The 23,956-nt window shown below is 36.2% G+C and overlaps 1 protein-coding gene and 1 long non-coding RNA gene across 2 annotated transcripts; both read right to left on the bottom strand.

Annotated features, from left to right (window-relative positions):
- Positions 1 to 10,784: 10,784 nt before the first annotated feature.
- Positions 10,785 to 15,727, bottom strand: LOC100892994. The gene is made up of 4 exons (XM_003728104.3): positions 15,646 to 15,727; positions 13,658 to 13,970; positions 12,375 to 12,432; positions 10,785 to 11,331 (listed from the first exon to the last, which is right to left on the bottom strand). The coding sequence occupies exons 2-4, from the start codon at positions 13,953 to 13,955 to the stop codon at positions 11,067 to 11,069; spliced, it is 621 nt and encodes a 206-aa protein (XP_003728152.1). The 5' UTR covers positions 13,956 to 13,970; positions 15,646 to 15,727; the 3' UTR covers positions 10,785 to 11,066.
- A 2,814-nt stretch (positions 15,728 to 18,541) lies between these two features.
- Positions 18,542 to 21,721, bottom strand: LOC115921482. Its single transcript, XR_004062895.1, has 3 exons — positions 21,674 to 21,721; positions 20,097 to 20,175; positions 18,542 to 19,389 (listed from the first exon to the last, which is right to left on the bottom strand). It is a non-coding gene; the product is annotated as an uncharacterized LOC115921482 (long non-coding RNA).
- Between the last annotated feature and the right edge of the window lie 2,235 nt (positions 21,722 to 23,956).

Raw genomic sequence — 23,956 nt, 5'->3', positions numbered from 1 at the left:
TCATATTGTTAATGTCAAGGCACCCTTTTAAGAAATAAAAAGCCTCGCGTCAAACTAATCCCAAGTAACTTAGAGAAGATTCATGTTGCATCACTTCGGCACTCTTCGTTTGCCATGTACACATGTACGGGCATATTTGATTCTAAATTAAGTCACATTTAATTCACAGTGTGGTATTTATCAGACATCAAAAGATTGGGTTAACATTTTTGTAAGCTTGTGACAATGCACATCCACTCCAAGACGCATGTTTCCTATACATTCATATTATTTAAAGTTTGGGCGTTTTCTTGCTATGAGATTTTTTGGAGAAAAAGCTGTAAAATCAGAATTATACAATTTGTTAAAGAGATTTCTTATGATCTAGACGCAACCTTACATTTTATTTGTATATAGTTTGGAAGTTTTTGTTCGCTATAATCTACAATAAATAATTACACATTTTAATATTATTATTTAAACTAATATATGAGACTCTTTGGTAGAAAACAAATTGTGTCTTTGGCATAAAGTACGAAAGCCAAAATATCGGATGACCTTCAAAATTCAATGATACATTAATTGAATAAGAGAGGGTCGAACATGATATCTTGTGGAACACCAAAATCGAAATTACAAAGAGCCGAAGAGTTGTCATCTAAAGTTATACACTGCTTTCTATTCGTAAAATAGCCCTGAATACTCCAATGCCAACCCCCGTACACCATAAGTTGCTAATAGTGGCTAATCATGTCGAAGGCCTTGGAGACTGGAAGTCCAAGGAAATGCAAACCATATGAGAAGATTTGTTCATGGCACGAACTACCTTCTCAATAAAGCCAATAGTGCATGTGCAGTATAATGGCTTTCCCCTTACTAAATTGGAGCTTAGAAGAAATATTATGATTTAAACAAAAATCCGAATATCAATTATCTTTCCGAGAATTTTCGGTAGAAATGTCATGATAATTATTTACATATACATGACATTAAACATTGGGTCTTAACGGGATGCTCCTTCTAGAAGATCAATAAGGTTCTGCAAGCATCAATAAAGGTTTGACTGAAAGGACTCGTAGTGGCACAGCAGTTGTTTTATGAACACCAATATTCGAGGAAAAGGGTTTCCTGTGTCCTATTGCGTAAACGTAGAAATGGAAAAGGCCGAAATACCGTCTTGTTTTTCTTGATATCTTGGATAGGAGCAAATTGCTTTTGAACATTTTCCTATTCTTGTTCGTATTTATTCTATCCCAATATTAATGAAATAATAACTTTAGATTCGTATTAACTTTCTGTGTAATATTAGCAACAGTAGTAGTATGAATTGTAGTTGAAGTAGTAGTAGTAGTAGTAGTAAAAGTGCTAGTAATAGGATAGGGCGGTGAGAGGAAAAAAAGTGGTTTTACCTGTAACATGAGAAAGGTTAGGGAATCCTGATTACTCTGATTATTTATTTTTCCATGATCAACCAGAATAGACAAAACATAAAACTGTTTTAGGGGGTAGCTCAATTGAATGTCTCATAATAATTAAAACGAGTTTAAGGTCTATGAAGAAGATTTGAATAAACTTGACCTGAAATATTTTAGCACAGTGAAGAGTGTTAAATGAGACTAAATTAAGACATTTCTGCAGAGTTGAAACATAAAATTAAACAAATGCAAACAGAGCAATGTGTTATTTACTTTTTGTGATGTATGAATTAGAGTTTATAGGTTTAGAAACAGTTTATTTCTAATTACTATTGACTTCTACGTTTATTTTTTTGTTCCTATTAGAGAGAATGTCTACTATACGAATGGAGGAACGTTCTTGGTTGAACATTGCAAATAATGGTTTCGACATAAATTTATTTCCCTAACTGATATTTGCTGAAGCATATACATTTTGGATAAAGCATAAATGAAAAAGGAGTCATTTTGAAAAATTCGCACAGCGGGCCCCAAAGGCCAAATTTGCAGTGTATTATGCGCATCGAGTTTTGCTTTAATAGTAAATGTTCGACTACCTGTGTGCCAAAGTTTGAGCTTTTAGGACAAGATGCACACTTGTGCTGAAATCTGACGCTATGCTGCTCTACTACCATGTCCATGATCTGCTTTTAAACTTTTGAACGGTGCCAACAAAATACTTGTATTGAAATATGAATTCTCTCTTTTCTTATGTATGAAACGCATAATTGAACAATTGATTTGATTTGATTTGATTTGATTTGATTTATTGGTTTCTGCATCTTTTTTTCTTTTTTTCATCATACAATTTCATGAACATAATATGGTTTGATACAATATTTTAAGTGTATATAATTTTATACAGATGATAAATGAGATTAAACAAATATATTGATGGCATAGTTAACATGCATGAAATGCAGGAGGGCTACAGAAATAAACAGAGTAGCTTGACGTGCCCGCAGTCCTCAACTTAGATACAACAATAAAAAGAAATATGCATTAAAAAAGACTGTGACTTGCAGAGAAGAACAGGAAAAGAGAGAGGAGGTGCGTTGGTAATTATACAATAAATCTCATACATCTGCTGATTGAATGTAGGTTCATTCATGAATGGATAAACGATGCTAGGTCATGGACGATTACACATCATTGTTGAATATACAGTCAATGTACACACGAACAATTGTATACAAAGAATCTCTTACCGGTTACGGGAGTGCCTAGATATTGGTCTGCCATGTTTTCAGTTTCAGGTTTTAATAGTTCTGCCTCGATGCCGCCTTTTCCGTCGAAGGTGGTTGCCTATTTCGCCACTCCTGAGCAATTTCAATGTTCCCATATAATTCCCTCCTTCTTTGGTGTTTTCTCCAGTGGCGCGAGATTATTGATGTCTGAATTTGTGCATAGGGCCTCTGATATTTCCTTCAATATCTCGTCATATTTGATGTTGACTACGGAGCTCGGTCTGTATTTAGTTATTTAAGTGATAGTCAGGAAGAAAATTCACAATACATAAGTATCCGTAAAAGGCAAGAATTTTCTCCAACATTGCTTTCCAATGACAACGACAACTTCATTAAGATATGATAATAAATAATGACAGTAGCAGCATCAGGAATAACAACTTCATTTTTTTTCGACAATATCAATATACGGGAAAAGCTGAGAGTAAGATGCAACCGACAACTTCAGCTACACACGAAAAATGACACAAATATATAAAGTGGTGATGATTATACAAAACTACGTAAATGACGTTAACATACAGTACCAGCAATAACAACACAAACACGATTTCATTTACAAGAGGAGATCACAAATGATGAGACGTAAAAACATCTTTTGATGTTTCATATTCAGTAACCTGGGGCTTTGACTGATATTGCAGCTTTGTTGCCCCAAGATTTGCAAGATGAAATAAAGCCAAACCCCGCACTAAATACTGAAGAGGTTAAAACTGCCTAATTAGACACGCATAATAAAATGCATGGCTCAATTCGGTATAGTACAGTTTTTGTATACTTTGTTTTTATTAAAATGTATCTCTTCGGCAGCAAGAAGTGTTTTTGATTGACAGCGAAATGGATAACCAAAGCATAATTGTACTTACAAATAATAGCCGACATATCTTAGACACTCTGTGATATATCCGTATGACTATTTAGAAGCATGTAATACTTGAGCTAGTGAAGTTAACCGTTTTCCATTAGCTAGCAGTATGGCACTATTAACGAAACTACATTATTCCTTTCGCGTTCTAAAAGCTACATCATGCAGGCGTTTAATCCTGTACGATTGTGCGAATATCGAGCCTTGGCAACCAAAAGAACTACATGTACTATATACATGTACCTAGGTATCGTTTGTGCGGTTGTCGATCAGCGGTGTGTTTGTGCATGTAATACATGGCCAGTAACTCCATGGTTTGTGTTTAAAAAAAAAAAATTCTGTGGCAAAGCAGGTCCTGTCCTAATATTGTTTTATGACAGATTCTAGTGCTTACTTTAGGAGCAGAAATTATAGAACATAGGAATTTATCACTTACCTGACTCATATATTTTCCGTAAGATGAGATGAGATCGATGTGGTATAATATAGTAGGCTTTTGCAGTCAATCTTGCACATGCGTAGAAGCCTGTACGTGACATGGAGCGGGTTTTCTTTGTTCATATACCCTGGGTGCCTTTGTGCGCCAGTACCATCGTAAGCGGGAAGCGAACAGTAGAGGGTAGCAGACGATCTGGTTGTAGACCAAAATTTATTGTAATGAGAGGACGACGGGATGTTGTATGTGTTTAATATGGCTCTATTATGTATACGATTTGTAATGAGATCACATTTTAAACATAAAATGAAATAAATGTAGGTTCTTTATTTATTGAAATATACTGGAGTCTCCAATAAATAAATCGTGATGCGGTGATTACATTTTGATGGTATTTATTGAGTAACAACTTTAAACAAGCTACTCCGATTAATAGATCTTGGCATAGTAGTGTGTCTTTGAACATCAAACAACAAAGCAATATTCCTGAATATATTACAGATATCAGAAAGTAAATTCAATTGTTAAGCAGATCTGGAGTGATTATGATTATGACATGGCAAAATACATTGTGACCTGGTCCTGTCTTCTATTACTTCCGGCAGGCGCAGTTTTAAAAGATTTGTTTCTTTCAATAATTAACAAATATTATGTAGGTGTGGGTTGAGGATGGGGGGGGGGGGTCAAATATTTTTCGGTTGGGTACTGCTTCTAATTTCATCTGAATTCATGTCCCAACGAATGAATCAAACGGATTATCGCTACTGAAGACAGATCGCTAAAAAAATATCTGAGAAATCACATTTATCGCAATAATATTAGGGAAATCGCTATATATATTAACTGTTTAAATTATATTTGCTTTTAAAAGGCGTGAATATAGGTATTTATCAATGTCCTGTTAATCAGTTTGTGCATTCCTATTAATAAGCGTTATCATTAACGATCGAACTTGCTTTAGCGACCACCTGTACAGAAAGACCACCTGTCTTTCAAGATCTCATGATTTGAAACATGAATTTAAAAGAAACGTGTATATAAAGACCCCTGTTCATAACAGCCCCCCCCCTTCCCTGTCGGCGGTGTATATACACAGGTGTCACTGTTGAAATCCAATCATAAAATCGGATGAAGTGGATTTCGAATGGGCTCTCTTTAGGCATGTTAGACATTGCTAATTGACATGTTAAAAAGAAAATAAATTTGCGGCTGAATAATGTAATGTGATGTGATGGTTATTGTACCCGACTGCTAAGAAAGCATAGATGCTTGTAAGTAAGAAACCAGACGGCCGACGGCTTTAGGTCCTCTCCGAGGGACCTGGTAGGGAGGATTAATGACTTACCAAAGGCTACTAGAGCATCGTCTTGGTTTCGAACCCGTGTCACCGGATTACAAGACCACGGCTATACCAACTGAGCTATCGCGTCTCCTCCTTAAACTGTATATATGACATTTGATAAATTTCTATTACCGATATATCTAGGGGCTTTAGGTAAATCATGCCTTAACACGGTCACAAAGACTTCATGAAAACATCTTACAAATAGTTTCAAAATAGAAAATGACTGTAGGAAGTTTCAAGCAATGGTATTAAAATGTTCCTTTTAGTTAATTTGATTTCTTGAAAAATCTTTGCGATCGTGTTTCTCGAATCCTCAGAGTATCTCAATATAGTGGTTCACCCACTTTACTCTTAATCATAGGGGTGAAGGTTCGAATCCCAGCCCTGCATTAACGCCTTTTGACAAGACACTAATCCACACATACTCTCCATGAAGATGTAAACGTGTGTCACAATTTGACTGGATTTTCTTTCATTCTATTATGACCCTGTCGAGTTGTATAGGCAGATAATGTAATAGACATGTGCTAGTTTAATGGATGTGTTTGGCGGCAATTTAGGCAGAAAATAAACCTAGGTCAACTAACTGGGGTTCTCTAGTATAGCAAGTGTTCTCTTTGTATGTGTGTGTGGAAAGGATGAGGAGAATGTTGATAGGATTTTTTTGTATAAAGGATTCATTAAAAGGAATTTTGATGGGACAGTTTTGGCATTAAGGGGTTTATTATTGAGAGAACCAAAGTGGGTTGAAGATTTAGTGCAGTTTAGTCAGAATGCTTTGGCGATATTGAAAGGATCAGCCCTATCTGATCTTGGTCTGATTTTGGAGTAAATGAGGAGAGGTGTTGGCCACGAAAGTGAATTTAACAGCCACGGGCTATATGCATGCTGCTGGGATAGCGGACATTCGCTATAGGACAAGGCAGCAGAATCCTCAACAGCCCTCACCTCATCTAGACTCATTGTTTCGACATCTGAACTGTAAGTTATAGAAATGTTCCCTTTGAATTTGTTACCTTATTTGTAATTATCAGAAAGGAAGGTTATTCCTTATATTTCATAAAGAGAAAGCTATTTTCTGTGAACTATGAGATAATGGATATTAGTTTTAGCTCGCATGTCGAATAATGAAGAGTTAACGTTGTTTAGTTTATTTGCTTACAGTATTATAGGTATAACAATTTCATTGTACTGAGAAGTTATATATGATTATATATATATCAAAGACATATGCTATTTTACAATTTTCAGATGAAAGGAACTGTACACAGTCGTTTATACATGTTGTCTGCTTGAATTGTTTTTTTTCAGTGAAGCAAAGCTGTAGACTGTAGAGAGATTGTGATGATAATTGTAAATTATTAGGATGAATATCGTTATGGCTAGATCGTGTCTATTTTGGTTCGTGTCTATTTTGGTAAATTGGTTGGCTATTTTGTTTCGATATAATTTTTCTTAGGGACGAGCTGGGCTCGTATCCATAACCCTTTCCATTTATCAACGGACTGGTGCTCTTAGTCGTAGTCGACACGCTCAGACAACGTACTCACAGCTAGTCTTCAAGTTCACGCACGTTGCGGTCGTATACCGGTCAGGTTAGACAGACTTCGCAGTTCATGCACCGCAGCACTGGGTTACTTCGTACATCGGGGTACTTCGTTTCACCTCCTCAGAAACAGAGAGAGGTTGTATTCACGAACTAAGTCTAATCCAACAATTTACTTGATGTATACAAAGACCGGGCTAGAGTTGGTGGAGTATTGCTGTTATATAATACCCCGAAGGATGACTCAGTCATTGCTGGCAATGTATATTTTCTTTGGGAAATATTGAATGTTGGAACTTGAAATTATTGATGGATTGTTGGTATAATAATAGAACGATAAATACAATGACATGATCTATTGTTATACTCTTATTTCATATTGAATCCAAATCATGTTGCTGTGTCATTTATTGGTGTGTACATTATTGAGCAGATGACCCTCAATTAAATCTATGTACACTATTTTGAAGCCGCCTGATTATTTTCCTGTGATACATATTCATTAAATTGTTCTGACTACGTAGACTTTGTCAGAGGAAATATTTCTTTACTCTTTTCTCTCTCTCTCTCTCTCTCTCTCTCTTTCTCCCTCTCCCCTATTCCTTCTTCTGTCCCCTTCCCCCTCTCTCTTTCTCTGTCTTCCTTCCCCCTCCCTCTCACCATATCTCTCTCTCTCTGTCTATCTCTTTTCTAAAATATCTCTTGGGCCTTTGTAGACTATGTTGGTCCCTAGATCTTCTGAGGTGACATCTGCTCCCTGATGAGGAAAGAAAGATCACCAGAGTTCAGAATAACAGGAAATAACACCGACCTCCTCGACCTAGGCCCACATTGTGAAAGTATGGGGAAAGTCCCTAAACATGATCCCGCAAACAAGTATACTATCTTTTACAGCTGCATGCATGCCTACTTGTACTATTAAAACAGATGTCCTGATAGTTTGCAGACACAAAGCCTTGCCAGTCGCTGTGTATGCACAGTGAAACAATGCTGAGGGTATACCACAAAGGCTCTATTTAGCTGATGTGATGCAGCCAGAGACCGGCAGGTGCGCCTTCCCGTCTGCCCCCCCCCCCCCACCCCTCTCCGGGAAATGTACATTTTGTTGGAATAGGACAAACTATAAATAGATTCTCACGAAATTAATAGATGCTCTGCTACGCTACGCGGCAGATCAACTAAAAATAGGCCTCAAAAGACGGGAATGCAGACCCAGAAAATTATTGGACCGCATATTACTATTTCATTTAAACCCGACCCAAAGGTTATCTAAATACGTAGAATACACAGGTATTATTTATTGTAATATTCAAACGAACAGTCGTACACGCAGCCGCATAGCAGCCGCAGCGTTAGCGTGTCTCGTTCAAAGGCCAAGTTGACAAACTTCACATATTATGTGAACGCGTTTTAAAGCCCTTATACGATTTGTGTACACTCCAGTAATGGTCGATGGTTAGAAATGACAAGCATTTACAATTTCTTGTGAAAAGATGTATTTAAAAAAATGAAATTTCCCAGTGTGCTTTGAAAACCAATAAACAGGCAATTTTGCATATGGCTCATTATATATGGCTTATTATATTTTTATTGAAGCAATGACCAACTTGTATTCACTTCATTATGTAGATAAATTCAAAATAAGAAATAAGTTCCTTCACATTGTTCTTAAGGGGTACATACAGTTAGTTGGCTTCATGGACAATAACATAAGATCTACAATTACAACAACTAAATTATTAATGCCCTTACCAAGTTTTGTCATTTGTTAAGTGTGTAAACAACTGGTTTGCCCCCATTTATCTTTCTTGAGAATGTGACATATTAACGTTTTCGTCTTGATGTATCAACAAGTCCACATTTCGTTCCTGAGCTACGAAAAATACACCAACATCCAATTAACAAGGGAGTTTTTTTTGTAATAAATGATTTAGTTGTTAACCGTGCATATGTAATTATGAGCATGACTCTCGGATGAATATCTTTCTTTCTATCTCTCTGTTTCTCTCCCTATCCCCCTCTCTCTCTCTCACTCCAGTACCCTCTAATTTCTCTGGGTTTTTTCTTTTCACATTTCCTCACTTTATCTTGTAATGAAATGTAGTCCAATAACAAAAATGAATTTTGAAGAGAAATCAATTTATTGCCAATTCAAAAAAACACAATGTCAAGGAAGGCACAAAACTTTGTAAAACATCAGAGGTTATAAACATGCGTCCTTGAGTAGATGTAAATTGTCACAAGCTGAAACATTATTCAAGTTCAGTTGACTTGTTTATAGCGTTTGAATATACTACCTGGATTATCGAGAATAGTCATATTCATGATTACCGTAATATAAAGGCGTACAACTGACACCATATTATGATGTGCGATAGATATCATAGTTTAAATATTTCCGCGACTTGATAGTTTATATGAATGTATTTATCTAAGCCAAGGTCATTATCATTACAAGTGAACTTTAGATGCTTAAATTGGTTTATTCGTTGATCTCCAAAGTTTCAAGATTAACCTGTAACTACAGTTATACAAGTTGGAGTTAATCAGTAACGAGAGGGGTATCCCCTGCGTCCCCGAGCCACCTAAACACATAGCTTTGGCCTACTGGGAAGTAAAGAGTGTCAGCAATATGGTACAATTTGTTGCGTTACTTGCTTGCCCAACACAGCACCTTACCTTATAATGCGTTAACAACCAAAACCAAGTCTGCTCTGGCACCCCACCCCGCGTCCCACTCCCTTCCTAACCCACCACTCTGTATCGACCTGAACCTTACCTCTTTCTCAAATTTTTTTTTTTCCTAAATTCAATTTTAAGAAAATATGAACATTGAACTTATATTACATGGAGTCATAACATATCAAGGATGTAAAAACGGAGTTCCTGCTAATATATTGGGTAACAGGACACACAATTTGAAGCATTTGTGTGTTACTTGTTATTTAATGAAACCTAGCAAGCGTTATATATTTGTGATCATTAATCCCACGCTTTCTATGTACAATGAAATATAATTTTAAATGTGGAATGTTATTGTGAATATAAAGATACATAATTATGGCGTATAACTATTGGATTTGTCACCTCTGGAATAGCAGTAAAAAAAAGGAATGATCTGAATAACTGAATTTGTTAGTTGCCATGGGATTGGCAATATTGTAGGTGTCGTTTCAAGACATGTACTGCAGCCCTTTGAGTAGATTCACAACGAAATCACAATGTGGAAAAGTACCATGAAAACATCTACAAAGCATTAACAAGAATAAATGATGTGATTCAGATAATGAGGTCTTAAAAGTGGAAAAGAAAATTTAGTACTAAGGGAAGAGTAAACTAAAATGGATGGAATAGGCAAGCGAAATATATAGATTATTACAAAAAAGCAAATCATCCATGGCAAATGTGTATTACCGGTATTCCCAGAAGTCCAACACTAATGTTTTACTTTAAAGGTAATACAAAGTTTTGGGAAATTTTGAAAATTGGGTGGATAGTGATTCTTTACAATTTTGATATATTTGGATGCCCCTGTGGATGTATTATGAGCACTAGAAAATTTAGCCCCTAAAACACTTCTGCTTTCGAGAAAAATGGAATATAGAAATTTACCGGTGCTCCCGGTAAATGTTGATAAATTTCAAATAGCGCCTACGGCCGTACAATAGTAACTGCGACCATGAAAATCTCTGAATATGTAGTTGTGATATATAATTTCCAAACGGGAATAGCTAGTCCGTCGATTTTCGTCAAGAAAGATTATTTTAAAGCTTAATTAATATCTTGACCTTGAGAGGGAGCTATACAGCATAAAGAGTTAATTATTTATAATTTCATAACTTTAGACTCGATTTCAACCGCGACAACGATCACTGAATATTGTAGGATCGCATATGCTTCCAATATGTTCATTTGAACCAAATTCATGACCCCATACCAAAACTTTGTATTACCTTTAACCATGTCGACGAGACCGCAAAGACTTTCGACAATTCAGCTTAAGGGTAAATTCAATATCGCATTGTTTGTCCAACTGAAATCAGGTTCACATTACGTAATATGTCACTGGCAGTAATGTTCGCACATTTCAATAGGTGATGGACTAAGGCTTCTGAAAATCCCTTCGGCTGATGTGTCAATATAGTCTTTGCAATCGCGTTCATTATACATACATTTGTGGATACCATGAAATAGTTACACATCTTTGTACACAATCCCCCCACAGTCAGCTTTATTTAAAGCTTCATCAAGATCTCTCACTTTTCCACCATTCTCTCTGCATTTCCATTTCATTAACATTTTGAAATTAGCATCTTTTAGTGATGACTGATTTTGCAACTTTATATTGTCGTGTTCGGTGTAGCTAACGCCTAAGTGAACGGCGAGATCCGTGTAGGAGTTTGCAGGGAGGCAACCTGCCAGTTTCAGTAGTTGCTTCTCCGTAACGTTTGGGTCCGTTCTATGGGTAAATCACACACACAATAAAATTCGTATTTACTTTTATAATGATGATTTAGTACAACAAAAAAGATTTTATAAGTAGGTCTTATTTATTAACCGATGTAGTCACACAAATAATACTACTAAGTTTTAAGGTCCAGCAAGCAAGACGCTTATCTCTTCATTGCACTATACATACATTGGGGCTAGACATTAATAAAGTTACAAGATAGGGGGCCACATTAATTTATTGAAACAAAAAGCATGAAAATAAAAGCATGAAAATAAAAGCATATATTCCAATGTAATTGTCAGTTTAAAGCTCAATTACACAAAATAATATATAAGTCTACATACATGTATTAACAAAAAAATATGGAGTGTGATATAAGTCAAATTTATGCCACCTCTATAACATACGGTGTGTTATTAATGCTACTAGTCCTTCTACTACTATTACTACTACTATACTACTACTACTACTATATACTACTACTACTATATACTACTACTACTACTGCTGCTGCTGCTGCTACTACTACTACTACTACTACTACTAATACTACTACTACTACTTTTACTATTGCTTCTATAAATATCACTATTACTAATACAACTATTATTACTACTACTACTCCTACTACTACTATGTACTAATATGTACTACTACTACTACTGCTACTACTACTACCACCACCACCACCACCACCACCACTTCCACTACCACTACCGCTACTACTACATGTAAAACATCCTCTACTGCTGCTGCTTCATACACATGCACACACATGAATACCAACCCAACTTGACGTGGATTTTAGTGTTTGCAAATCTTCCCTTTGTTACGGGTAATATATATATGTTCACAGTGTATATACGATATATATAAATATAGTTGTGTGTGTGAATGTGGGTCAGATAGTGCTGGTGTGTGTGTGTGGTAGGGCCTACATTGTAATCTTTGTAACATAATTTCTTTGAATTTATCTGGAAATATCCCCTTAAAGGAAAAGGGCGTACAATGCATTGTTCTCTTTTTTGCATTATATGAAAAGACTGTACCTGTTCAAGCTCGCCCCCTGTATCACGGTAGACGATGGCAGCATGGTTGGAATATCAACTGTGGAAAGAGAGAGAGAGAGAGGGTGATTTTGGTGTCATATTAACCGAACTCTGGACGCTGTTTCATACAGTGTTCTTATCAAGTGTACACGTTACAATTACTGTTATAAGTTAATGATATCGCTGCATTTAAAAGACTGTAAGCATAATTAATATAGAATGTAACACCTGTTATTAATAAAAGTATTATGAAACAGGGAACTGCAAATACATGCAAATCCATTTTACACGAGTGTAAAGTGTACCTGACTCAAGAAACTACTCTTTTTTTTTTTGGTTCTTAATGCAGATTTATGTATGCTGCCAAATGCCGTATCGTTTGTTGACTGTGTTTATTCTTGTTTTACATTCACTCTATACGAATAAGAGTTCAAACTAAAACACGATCGAAAACTATTTAAAACAAGTGTATATTATTCTTTCATTTTTCATTTATTAAATATGGTAGATGGTCTTTATGATTTTCATATTTGGAATGGTTTTCTGTTGGACGTTCACTGAATTCTGAAACTATGCTGATATTTAGAAAAAGTGTAACTTTGTATGAGTAATATGGGCGGAGGGTATTCTGAACAAGTTAAAATGATAACTTTGACCTCTCATAATTATTCTCCTGTATTCCAAGTCTATAAAGAAAATTAAATTACTTTGACCTAAACTATTCTAGCAGACTGACGATTGTTAAATGGGACTAAATTAAGAGATTTCTGGCACATACAGAAAGAAAGGACATAAATGCAAACGGACCAATGTGCAATTTATTTTTCTTGTTTTTATGAATGAGAGGTTCAGAGACAGTTTATTTTGAATTACCATTGACTTCCATGAATTCCCTTTTTCCCGTCAGAGAGAATGGCCACCATAAGAACCTTTGTTGAAAATAATAGTTTCGACATGTATTTCACTAAATCAGATTTGTTGAAATATAACATTTGACAAAGCATACATGGAAAAGATAACCTGATGTAGTCATTTAGATACATTCACATAGCGGCCAAAACATCAAGTTTTGCTCAGAAATATTCGACTACCTTGTGGTGCTTTTATCAAAAGCTTTACAATCGGATTACAATCAGACGTTGTGCCGCCCCATTATCATGTCCATGATCTGTTTGAAATTTTCAAGCAGTGCAAACAAATTAATTTTTAATTTGTAATTCTGATTCTCTTTTTTGTCTGTATCAAGTGCATCATTGATCCATTGCATTTAAAGAATCTCTTACCTGTTACGGGAGTGATTAGATATTGGGCTGCCAGGTTATCAAATCCAGCCTTGAATAGTGCCTCCCTCAATGCCGCATTTTCCGTCGAAGGTGTTTGTTTATTTCGCCACGTCCTGAGCAAATCCAATGTTCCCATATAATTCCCTCCTTGTTTGGCGTTTTCGTCAATTTTGCGACCAATATCTCCGGTCCCAAATCCTAAGGCTTTTCCGAGATTATCGATGTCTTCTTTTTTATGCAGGGCCTTGGCTATTTCCTTCAAGATTTCGTCAAAATCTCTGTTGCCTGCGGAGCTCATTTTCTATTTAGTTATCTATATAGTTAGGATAACAACAAAATACACGAATTTAGGATGCTCCTTAGGTCGAAATACAGGAACTTTCGCCAATAGGGTTTTCTCAATGACAACTTGTTTATAACATGGTATTAAATAATGGCAGCAGCAGTAGTTGACTAATATTTAATTTTGTGTACACCAAGAAGAGATAAAGCCAAACCCCAGAGAAATAATACTTAAAAATAATACATGTTGCATAAGGAAAATTTAACAATATATACTGTGGAGGTTTAAAATGTCTTTTTATGCACTCAAAATAAAATTCTTTCTCATGTGCTTTCTGGGTCAATATGGTATATTACAGTTTTGTGTACGTTGTAGTTAGTAACATTTATCTTCACGGAAGAGGTTTACGGTACACCATGTGTAAAGTCCTCGAGGGACTGAGGAAAGTAGATAGAAAATAGAAGTGAGATGAAAAGGCGAGAAAGTGGAGGTTGGAAGGAAGAGTATCTTTCGGAAGTGAGTATAGTCCTGAAAAGGACTGTAAACCAGAAAGTTGTAGGCAGGATGAGAGGTTTGAGTAGAAGACTGGATTGAGTTGGAGAGTTGAGTAGGCGAGTAGAGTTGTAGAGCAGGAGCAAGAGAGTAGGCTCGACGTTTCGGACAGGTTGACTGTCCCTCGAGGACTTTACACATGGTGTACCGTAAACCTCTTCCGTGATTAATCATACCACCATGCAAACCTTCAAACATCAACATTTATCTTGTTGGCACCAAGAAGTGTTTTCGATTGACAGCGGCATAACAAGAGCACACTTTTACTTACAAATAGTTGTAGACATATCTTAGGCACTATATGATCTATCTGTATAACTATTTAGAAGTACATAATACTTAGGATACCGATGAACCATTTTAAAATAGCAAGCAGTATAGTATTATAGACGAATTTACAGTATAACTTCTACGTTTTTCAGATTACATTATGCACATTACTCGCGGGTCTATCAAACCCTTATTCGAACCTCGCTCTAACACGTAATCCTATGGAACGACATGCCTTTAACACGGCAACCTCTGAAGAGATAGTCGTTAATAAGTTTCGACTAAAACACCCCAAAATCGAAATACATTTTTAGTGCCTTACCGAGTTCCGCTTGAACTAAAAAAAAGGCATTCAACCGAGGAACTCCCGATTAACATATGTGTAAAGTTCCAATATAGAGGGAAATATGTAGGTACCCCCTACTTTACTTTAAAAATCCGTCATATTTGTCCCCTTTTTTTAACTTGCGCTCACCGACCGGCGAACTTCTACTGATTTCGTAGTGATAACGTTTCCCGTAAATATTGTCCTCAAATCCAACCAAGATGTCATCAAGCGATTATTTCAGTGACGAAATTCCGTAAAGAAATGGTGAATTTTCATATTCAGTTACCTTTATAAAGAGTCTTTATTCAAATCAAGCAAAAATGACTCCGGAAATCGCAAAATTTCAAAATAGTGGTCCCACGTATAGTAGTTCGAGTTTGTTGTGAGATGACCACACATCTATGAGCAAAATCAAAAGTGGCCAAGAGAGAAGCTGAAAAGGTATGTTTATGTCTATAACTTGACAAAACAATTCCTGTCCTAATATCTCATTATGACATCTTGTATTGCTTAATACTCTAGGAACCGAAATCACAAAACATAATACACACTCACCTGACTTATGCCTTGTCCTTCTGAATTGAATAACGAAATGGAAGTGCTAATGTATGACGCTTCAATAGGCTTATGCGGTCAACCTTACACTTGCATATAAGTGTGTACTTGACTCGAAACGGGGATTTTTGTTCTTTCATTTCGCAATCTCACATACACTGAGTGTTAAAGCGGCAGTTCATCGTCATGGCTCTGCCGCCTAAATTGTGATCACATGAAGAGGGGGCGCTGTTGTTTTTTAAAAACCGGGCAGATTGCAACGTGTAAAATATGGCAATATAACATAACACGAAACATATAAAGTTATGTACTTATCAGAAGGCAGAATGTTATATTCAAACAGATCTGCCTAGGGTTTTCCCAAACACTTCACGTATTATACTCAGGATTGCTCTTCTTGAACTATTGTTAGAGTTTTCAATATATTTCATTCTGATTATAATACAATACATATAATTCTTTTCAAAATATGCACCTAGGCATTCAATGTGTGTTGATAATGAAATGGCAAAAATGTCGTGTAACCTGGTCTTGGTTCTTCTTTTTTATGGCCGGCGCGGTTATAGAAGATTGTTTTTTTTAAAGATTAAATCACATTTATGTGTGTGGGGGGGGGGAGGGGGTTAGAATACTGGGACGTGCTTGAGCCCCATGCAAAGCGATCCCTTCCCTTCTCTAACAGCTGTTACTCCTAAGGTGCGATTTTTACATTGACTTTTTTCATCTATATATTCCAGGCATCATATTTGCTTTTATGATATACAACGTAAATAAAGCCATGGATCAAAGTCCTATGAACTCTTTTGTGCCTTTCTCTCCATACATAGTATAATATACGTTTATAAATCCAATAATAACATAGGAGTAAGTGGATTTTGTATGAAAATCTAAGGCATGTTGAGAATTGATAATTTGAAGTATAAAAAGCGAATTCTGCGGCTGAATCATATATCATATGATCTTTGCTCAATCGTTATAACTTTGTTTTTAATTATAAGCTTTATATAGAATGATTATGGTTTATTATATAAGTCAAGCCTTTACACGATCGCAGACACTCAACACAAATCTTAAGAAATTGGCATAAGTTTTTTCATTACCTTTCAAAATATTTAAATTTAAGATGGCTATAGGAAGTCAAAAAGAATATTGGAATTGCCCTTAAGTTCATTTCTTGAAGAAAAAAATGTATGCAATCATGTTCCTAGAATGATCAGAGATACTTTTATAATTATCATCCCACGTGCGAAAAATTTGCACCTTTTCTTTTTCTACTCAAGCCCCAATGCCCTTATTTAAACAATAATCATGAAAGAAAATAATTAATCTCTAGGCGCTCTATATTTTCATGGTAAATAATGATCACCTGCTAGGTGTTACTTTATATGTTATGAATAGGTTCATGATACATAACCATGCTTTTAGAGATTACTTAGGTTTGCTCTTAACGATAAACTGAATTCGAAATCCTATATTCTTACCCTGACACCCTAACCACAAAACGTTTACTTCATTTTTTTTTGTTTATTACAGCATAATTATCATGATTTTTTAATGATAGCTTTTTATACCCTACATCTCCCAGTATTTTGATGATGGCATGGGCTATTATGTTTCATTCATTGGGCAAGTAGAGGTGTCGTTGTCTTGTGGATACGTCGCTGGACTGTGGATCACATGGTTGGGGTTCGAGTCTGCTGCGGCACTAATGAATTCCTTCAAATGCCAGAGCGCCGCAGTAGCCGCCTTGTTAAAGCCAGGGTAATAATCGGCGAGTGAAAGTGAGCAGGCGCCGCCCAAATTTTAACTCCGCGCTAAAACTTCAGCGGCGACCGAGCGACGCCCCAAAAGCAAGCGGTGCCCGGGAGGCCGCCGTCCGGTCGCCGAGCAGGCTACCTTTTCGTGTTGTGACCATATCTTAAGAAAGTGGCTCCTCGTTCATGTCTTAGGGATTTTCGATACATGTATTCGGGGGAAATGATAACGATTAAGGGTGGAATTGAAATTAGTATCTAATTTCAGGATTGGAATATGACCCGATGTCAGAAGTTGCGATAATTAATCAATAATTAAAAAGTAGGATAGAAAGTGGATCAAGGATTAAGCAGTGTTGCCTGTTTAATAGGGGGGTTGTGATATTTTTGATCTTTTGCATTTAATGTTCTTTTATTTGTATTTTTTCTAGGTGTCTTATGATTTTGAGTAAGGAGTAAGGAGTAAAGTACATTCCTATTCCTGGTGCGCCCTCAAGTCCTTACTCACGGCTGAACTTATAGCTGCACTTTGGCAACAAGAGGGATTAATTTCAAACACTTTACACCCAACCCTCCGGGAATCAGGGTTTTATTATTTAAGAAAGTTTGTTTAACCGACGAGAACACCCGATGACTTGAGATAAACCCCTTTCTAAAACTTGTTGATGGCTCTCTATTGAAATTGCTATCTCCCCCATAAAGACGAAAGGGTTTTTCTTTCTGGATTTCGTTACCTTCTTCTTACGGATACTACAGTGTGGTAGATTTGTTTACAATGAACTCCGCCTTCATTTAAAATTTCTTTATTTCTATATTTTCATGTGATGAAAATAATCTAAACACTGTTTTAAAGCAAAGGATTGCATTTTTCAAATTACAAAATTATATTGAAGTCCTAAAGAACAGGTAAAGAACCAAATCATTTATTACGTAACGATGGTAATCGTAACTATGATCATCATTTATTTCATTATAAAAGTATTCGCTGACGCTGACGTCTTTACATAAGTAACATATTTTGAACTATAAACAAATTCATGATGGACATTATATTTTCGTTCACATTAAAGTAACATATTAAGCATGCAATACAAATACTGATGGAATCGTAACAATTTTATGTAACTTGACATTATGTAAATTTAAATATAAAAAGGTGTAAATGTATAAGACATTGTACAAATAAGGCTTGCCAATTGAATGCATAAGCGTTTACAATTTTATATCTTTGTAACACAAGTGAAAGAATATGGACTAAGACTAATTAAAGTTGATATGGAAAAGGAGTAATTACTCCTATGATAACGTAAAGCAAATACAGTTGTGGTGGCTTATGGTCGATTTCTAGCCGATCTCCCGACACGTGCTCCTGCGATCATTGCTACAGGCTTTAACCTGTTTACTACGGAGTTATCTTATTCCCATAATGCTTTACACATGGACCACCAGGTTCCAGTAAGCAATGGGTTAATTCACAAAAGGTAAATATAAATGGTTAAGACTACTATTCGGGTTTGGGGTTAGATTTAGGGTTGAGGTTAGACATATTTCATGGTCCAAGGTTGAAGTTCAGAGTGCAGTTAGTCTTGAAATGTTATGCAGAGCATTTGTCGCACGAGCGAGTGACGTACAACCCTTTGCTCATTAGTCGGTTAGTGTACAGAATTGACAGGGGTAATTAATTTGGTTGCAGTGGCAGGTATCCTACATCCTCATTTCCAGGACTAGTTCTTGTACTTGGATACAAGTCCTCCAATTTCTACTTTTATTAAAGCTGCATCAAGATCCTCCATGAATCCACCCTTGTTTTTCCATTCTTGCAATATTTCTTTGAAAGCAGCCGTGGGGTCCATGAAACGTTTCTTCTTTATATTCTGTACGTAGTCGTAGCCGAATCCCAAGTTTTCGCACAGCTCGTTATATTTCCCATCAGGTAAATAGTTTGGATAACCTGGTGATCTCCTCATTCGTCACTTCTCTCCTGTTCGACCTACAATATATTGAAGCATGAATAAATAAAGGCCGATTATTGTGCAAAATTATATTCTTCGAGGGGCATATTTCTAATCCTTAAATAGTCTGCACTTTGTGTAATCACAACATTTTCCTTTTTTTTCAATCACAAAATCGTTTCAAAATTAATAATAACTGAAGTCACATACGATTAATTTTTTAATTCTGATAAAATCATTATTTTACTCATCTTTCGTGAAAAAGTAAAAGTAGGATAATCAAGGAGGTTAGAGTATTTGATATTTGTGCGAGTTGAAAGAAAATGTGGCAAACCATACAGGTTAAAATTGGACTTCTCTGTTTGTACTATCATGACTGCACTGACAACTAAGACATAAGATATCTAAATGTAATATATTTCTAACTCTATATTCATTATCATTAGCTTTTAAAGGTTAAACGTTGAGCCTGCTTCTTTCCTTTTGATCTCCGCGATGGGTATGGGCTGCCGGGTTACACATGCTTCCTTGAAACATACCACCGTATTCAGGAAAAGTCTTGTAAATCGTATACAAGTAATCATTATTTTTTTTAAATGCCTTGATATAAAGTTTATGTTTAATGTTTACAAACGTTACACCTGACCATCCAGGAATCAGGGCCTGATTATTCTCGAAAGTTCGTGTAACCCGAATACACTGAGATTCTATGGAACAAAGGTTTTGTACCAAGTTATTAGTTTACCTGCTTGTGTTGGTTGCCGCTGCCATGGTAGCCGGTGAAGGTTCAGTAACTGTTTCTCGTTGCTGCCCGGGCTAAAGACCTGTGTATAGTAGACACAAATATGCACAGTGCTCATGACGTCGACACGATTTTTTTTCTTCAAAAATCATCTTCAGTTTCTTTTCATATTAAACCTGAACGTAACAAAATTTACATGACCATTTTTTGCTTCGAACTTGTAGATAATGTTTTCTTTTTCTGTATGAACCGCATTTCTTAAAAGAATCTAGTCAGAAAAATTGCACCGTGCCGATTTTCGCTTACCGGGAAAAGGAGTGCCTAGATATTGATCTGCCAGGTTGACAAATCCAGCTTTTAATAGTGTGTACCTCAACGCCTCCATTTCCGTCGACGCTCTTTGTCTTTTCGCTACATCCTGAGTATATCCAATGCCTCCCATGTAATTTCTTCCTTATGTGGCGTTTTCGTTAACTGTGCACCCAATTCCCATGGCTTTTCCTTAAAGATGTCGTCAAAATCGACATTGACTACGGATTATCATGCTCTATTTAGATAATGTTTATATAGTCAGGATGGTAAATTACTTTAAATTTAGATATTTCGGGGAAGGTCAAAATGTACAGATCTTCGCTCCTAAACATTTGTTTTCTATGATAACATATTAATTACGTGGTGATACATTACGAACGCAGCAGCAGAACGTACAACAACAAAACAATTGCCATTGACATACAAACGAAGACAAAAATCGAGAGGAAATAAACAAATTCAGCTACGTAGGACTAGTGATACGAAATGGTAAGGTGGTGATAGAAAGGGAAAAATAAAATAACAACTGCATCAAAACAATTAAAAGAATTACAAAAGATCACATCAGATGAGAGTCATGAAAACATAATTATTTTCCCCAGTAATCTGGAGCTTTGACAAACATTTAAGTGATGGTAAATCAAGAAGAAATAAAGCCAAATCACAGTAAAAAAAAATACTTTTTAGGGTGCTAGTGCCCCCATCTTGCATGAGGGGAACTCTACACTAAATTCTAAATAGGTTTACAACTTTTCATGTTCATTCTGGCTTAGTTTAGTATTGTATAGTTTTCGTGTACATTTTTTGCATTAAAATGTACCCTTTTGGCAGCATGGAGTCTCTTTAATTGACAGCGAAATGGATACAAATTGGATACTTTTACTTATATATATATATATATATATAGTTGTTGACAAATCTTAGACACTGTGCGATGTAACTGTAGAACTATTAATGAGTACATAGAGCGTTTAAGATTTCTCACTAGCAAGCTACCGTATCACTTTTACAATCGAAGACTATTTCACACATTTTGCACAGTTACACGCGTGTCTATTATCCTCACTTCACCGTGTACACTTACAAACATAACTACATGTACTATCTGTATACCTTAGTATAGACTGGTTATCAATAATCGGTGTGTTTATGTGTTATCCATGTTTATCTATGACAAAGCAGGTCGTTTCCTAATACCTCTTTCTGACCACTTTATGTCATTTACTTTAGGAACCGAAATCATAGAGCATAAGTATATATAAACTTACCTGACTTATTCCCTGTGCTTAGATATCGGATAGCGAAATCGATGCGCTACTATATAATTATAACGGCTAGGCTTCTGCAGTTAACGTGGCACGTTCAAGTGGGGTTATTTGTTTAGGTCGAAGTCTCACATTCATAGAGTGTGGTTCTACGTCAGTACCATCGTATGCGAGAATCGATTATATACCATCTATTCAGGGGCGACGAAACGTGTTTTATAAGTTGGTACACCAACCAAAAACAGTCGATCCCCTACTAAGCCAATGTACTAAGGGTGGGTGAAAAGCTAGACTATTCATACGTTTGAGACTGTACAATGACCCTATCAAGTTCGTTTTAATAAAGACAGACAAATGAGAAAAACAAACTTGTGAAAGTTTGAGCGACCTCCGAATGAGCATAGAAAAGTTAAATATTTGTTAAAGTTAAGAAGAGACTAATTGGGTAGTAGACGAACTGGTTGTAGACCAAACGGCAATGCACCTTTAAGGCTCTGCCGTCTCACATTGTGATGATAGGACGAGGGGTTCTGTTACTTTTAAAGCCGGTCCGATTGCAGCGTGTTAAATATGGCTATAAAAATGATTTTGAATTAAAGCACATGTTGTATATAAATGAAATAAATAATATGCAGTTTCAGAAAGTGTGACCAAATAAAAAGGTTGTTCAAACAAGCAGGTCAAATAGTTGGTGAAAATTTCAGTCTAGATGATATTTGCTCTATCCGTTTTCTTAAAAAAGTTAAGAATATCATGAGGGATCCCCAAAACCCCCTTCATCCATGTTTCTGCTGGATGAGATCAGGCAAACGACGTCTGCTAAATGCAGGACAAATCGATACTTAATTCTTTCATTTCATTTTCCCTTAGAGCCTGTAACAACACACGTTAACTGTAAATATAGTACACCTGAAATGGTGACCATTTAACTATAATGTCTAAGAACTTGGCCGTTCAGTTTGAATGCAATTTAACTTTGACTTGCTATGCCCGGTGCCATGTGCTGTGCTGCTGAGTTCGTTGTCATGTAAAAGTAAACATATAAGAATATTCATCACAAACATAAAACTTGTGTCAATATGCGCAAAGAGGCGCCGCTTTTTAATGGACCGGTTTCGTAATTATAACATTATGGGCAGATATAAACAGTAGCGGCTAGTGTGTGCGATTCGCACTCTGCCTCTCGGGTTGCGGTCGCTCATGGTAGGTGGGTGGAGTCATTCTTGTCCGGGCGCCTCGCGGGAACATGTGCATTTGGTTTGAATACGTTGCGAAACTAGTCTTTTGTATATCCTTGACATGCATGAATGAATGAAAAACTGTCCTCACTATGTGCAATATATATCCATGTCTTCAACAGGTTATAGGGCTGTCCTTTCCTGTGTCTTATTATTAGTATAGGTTTTTCCTGGCCAATTTCGAAAAAGCAGCAATCAATATCATTAACGTGCATTCATGGTCGAGCAAATTTTCTCAACTCGTCCCTCTCCCGTTTCATTTGTAAACTTGTTGCATTCAATTTCGTTTGGAGTCACCGAATTTCCACCTCTCCCTCTCCATCTCTCTCTCTCTCTCTCTATCTCTCTTCCTCTTCTCTTCGTCTCTCTTTGTCTCTTGTTATTTCCCACTGTCTCTTGCTCTCCTCATGTCTACCCGGGCGTGTACCGGCTTGGGACGATTTCCTGGGGGGGGGGGGGGGGTGCAGGGATTGGGGTTCTGTTTACTAACGTTATGTTGAAAATCTTGAGGCTTTTTTTACTATGTATATTTTGTGCATTGTGTCGATATATCAAGTTATGTTTTTTTCAAATTGTTCACGGATTTTGAATGCAAATATTTCTTATTTCAGTGTCATGCTTTATATGTCTTCATAAATGTTTTTAATGTAAAAATATATATATATATATATATATATACAGTGCGTCCTAGAAAAAACGAAACCGAGAAGTATCGATGTTTTATCATAACTTAATCACAACCATAATTAATGAATGATACATATTTGGAAAGCTTAGAGTCTCCTCTTTCAGTTGATGCTACTCAGATGATGCATATTTCACGCATAAGTGATTAACAGCAATTTGAAGGAAGTAAACCAAAAAGACATTTGGCAGGCGGTATCTGAATTTCGAAGAAAAATTCACATTTCTAGAAAGTTGAGTTTCTGCCCTTTCATATGACACCTCAATCAGGAAAAATGAGTGAGGAATAACAAAGTTCTGTTTGTTTAAAGTAGCCCTTACATTTTCATAATTTTAACAAACGAATTTTTTTTCACTGGGTGCC

Source organism: Strongylocentrotus purpuratus, unplaced genomic scaffold (assembly GCF_000002235.5).
Source record: "Strongylocentrotus purpuratus isolate Spur 01 unplaced genomic scaffold, Spur_5.0 spur5_scaffold_1, whole genome shotgun sequence".
NCBI classification, from domain to species: domain Eukaryota; kingdom Metazoa; phylum Echinodermata; class Echinoidea; order Camarodonta; family Strongylocentrotidae; genus Strongylocentrotus; species Strongylocentrotus purpuratus.
This window is presented reverse-complemented; position numbering and strand designations above follow the sequence as displayed.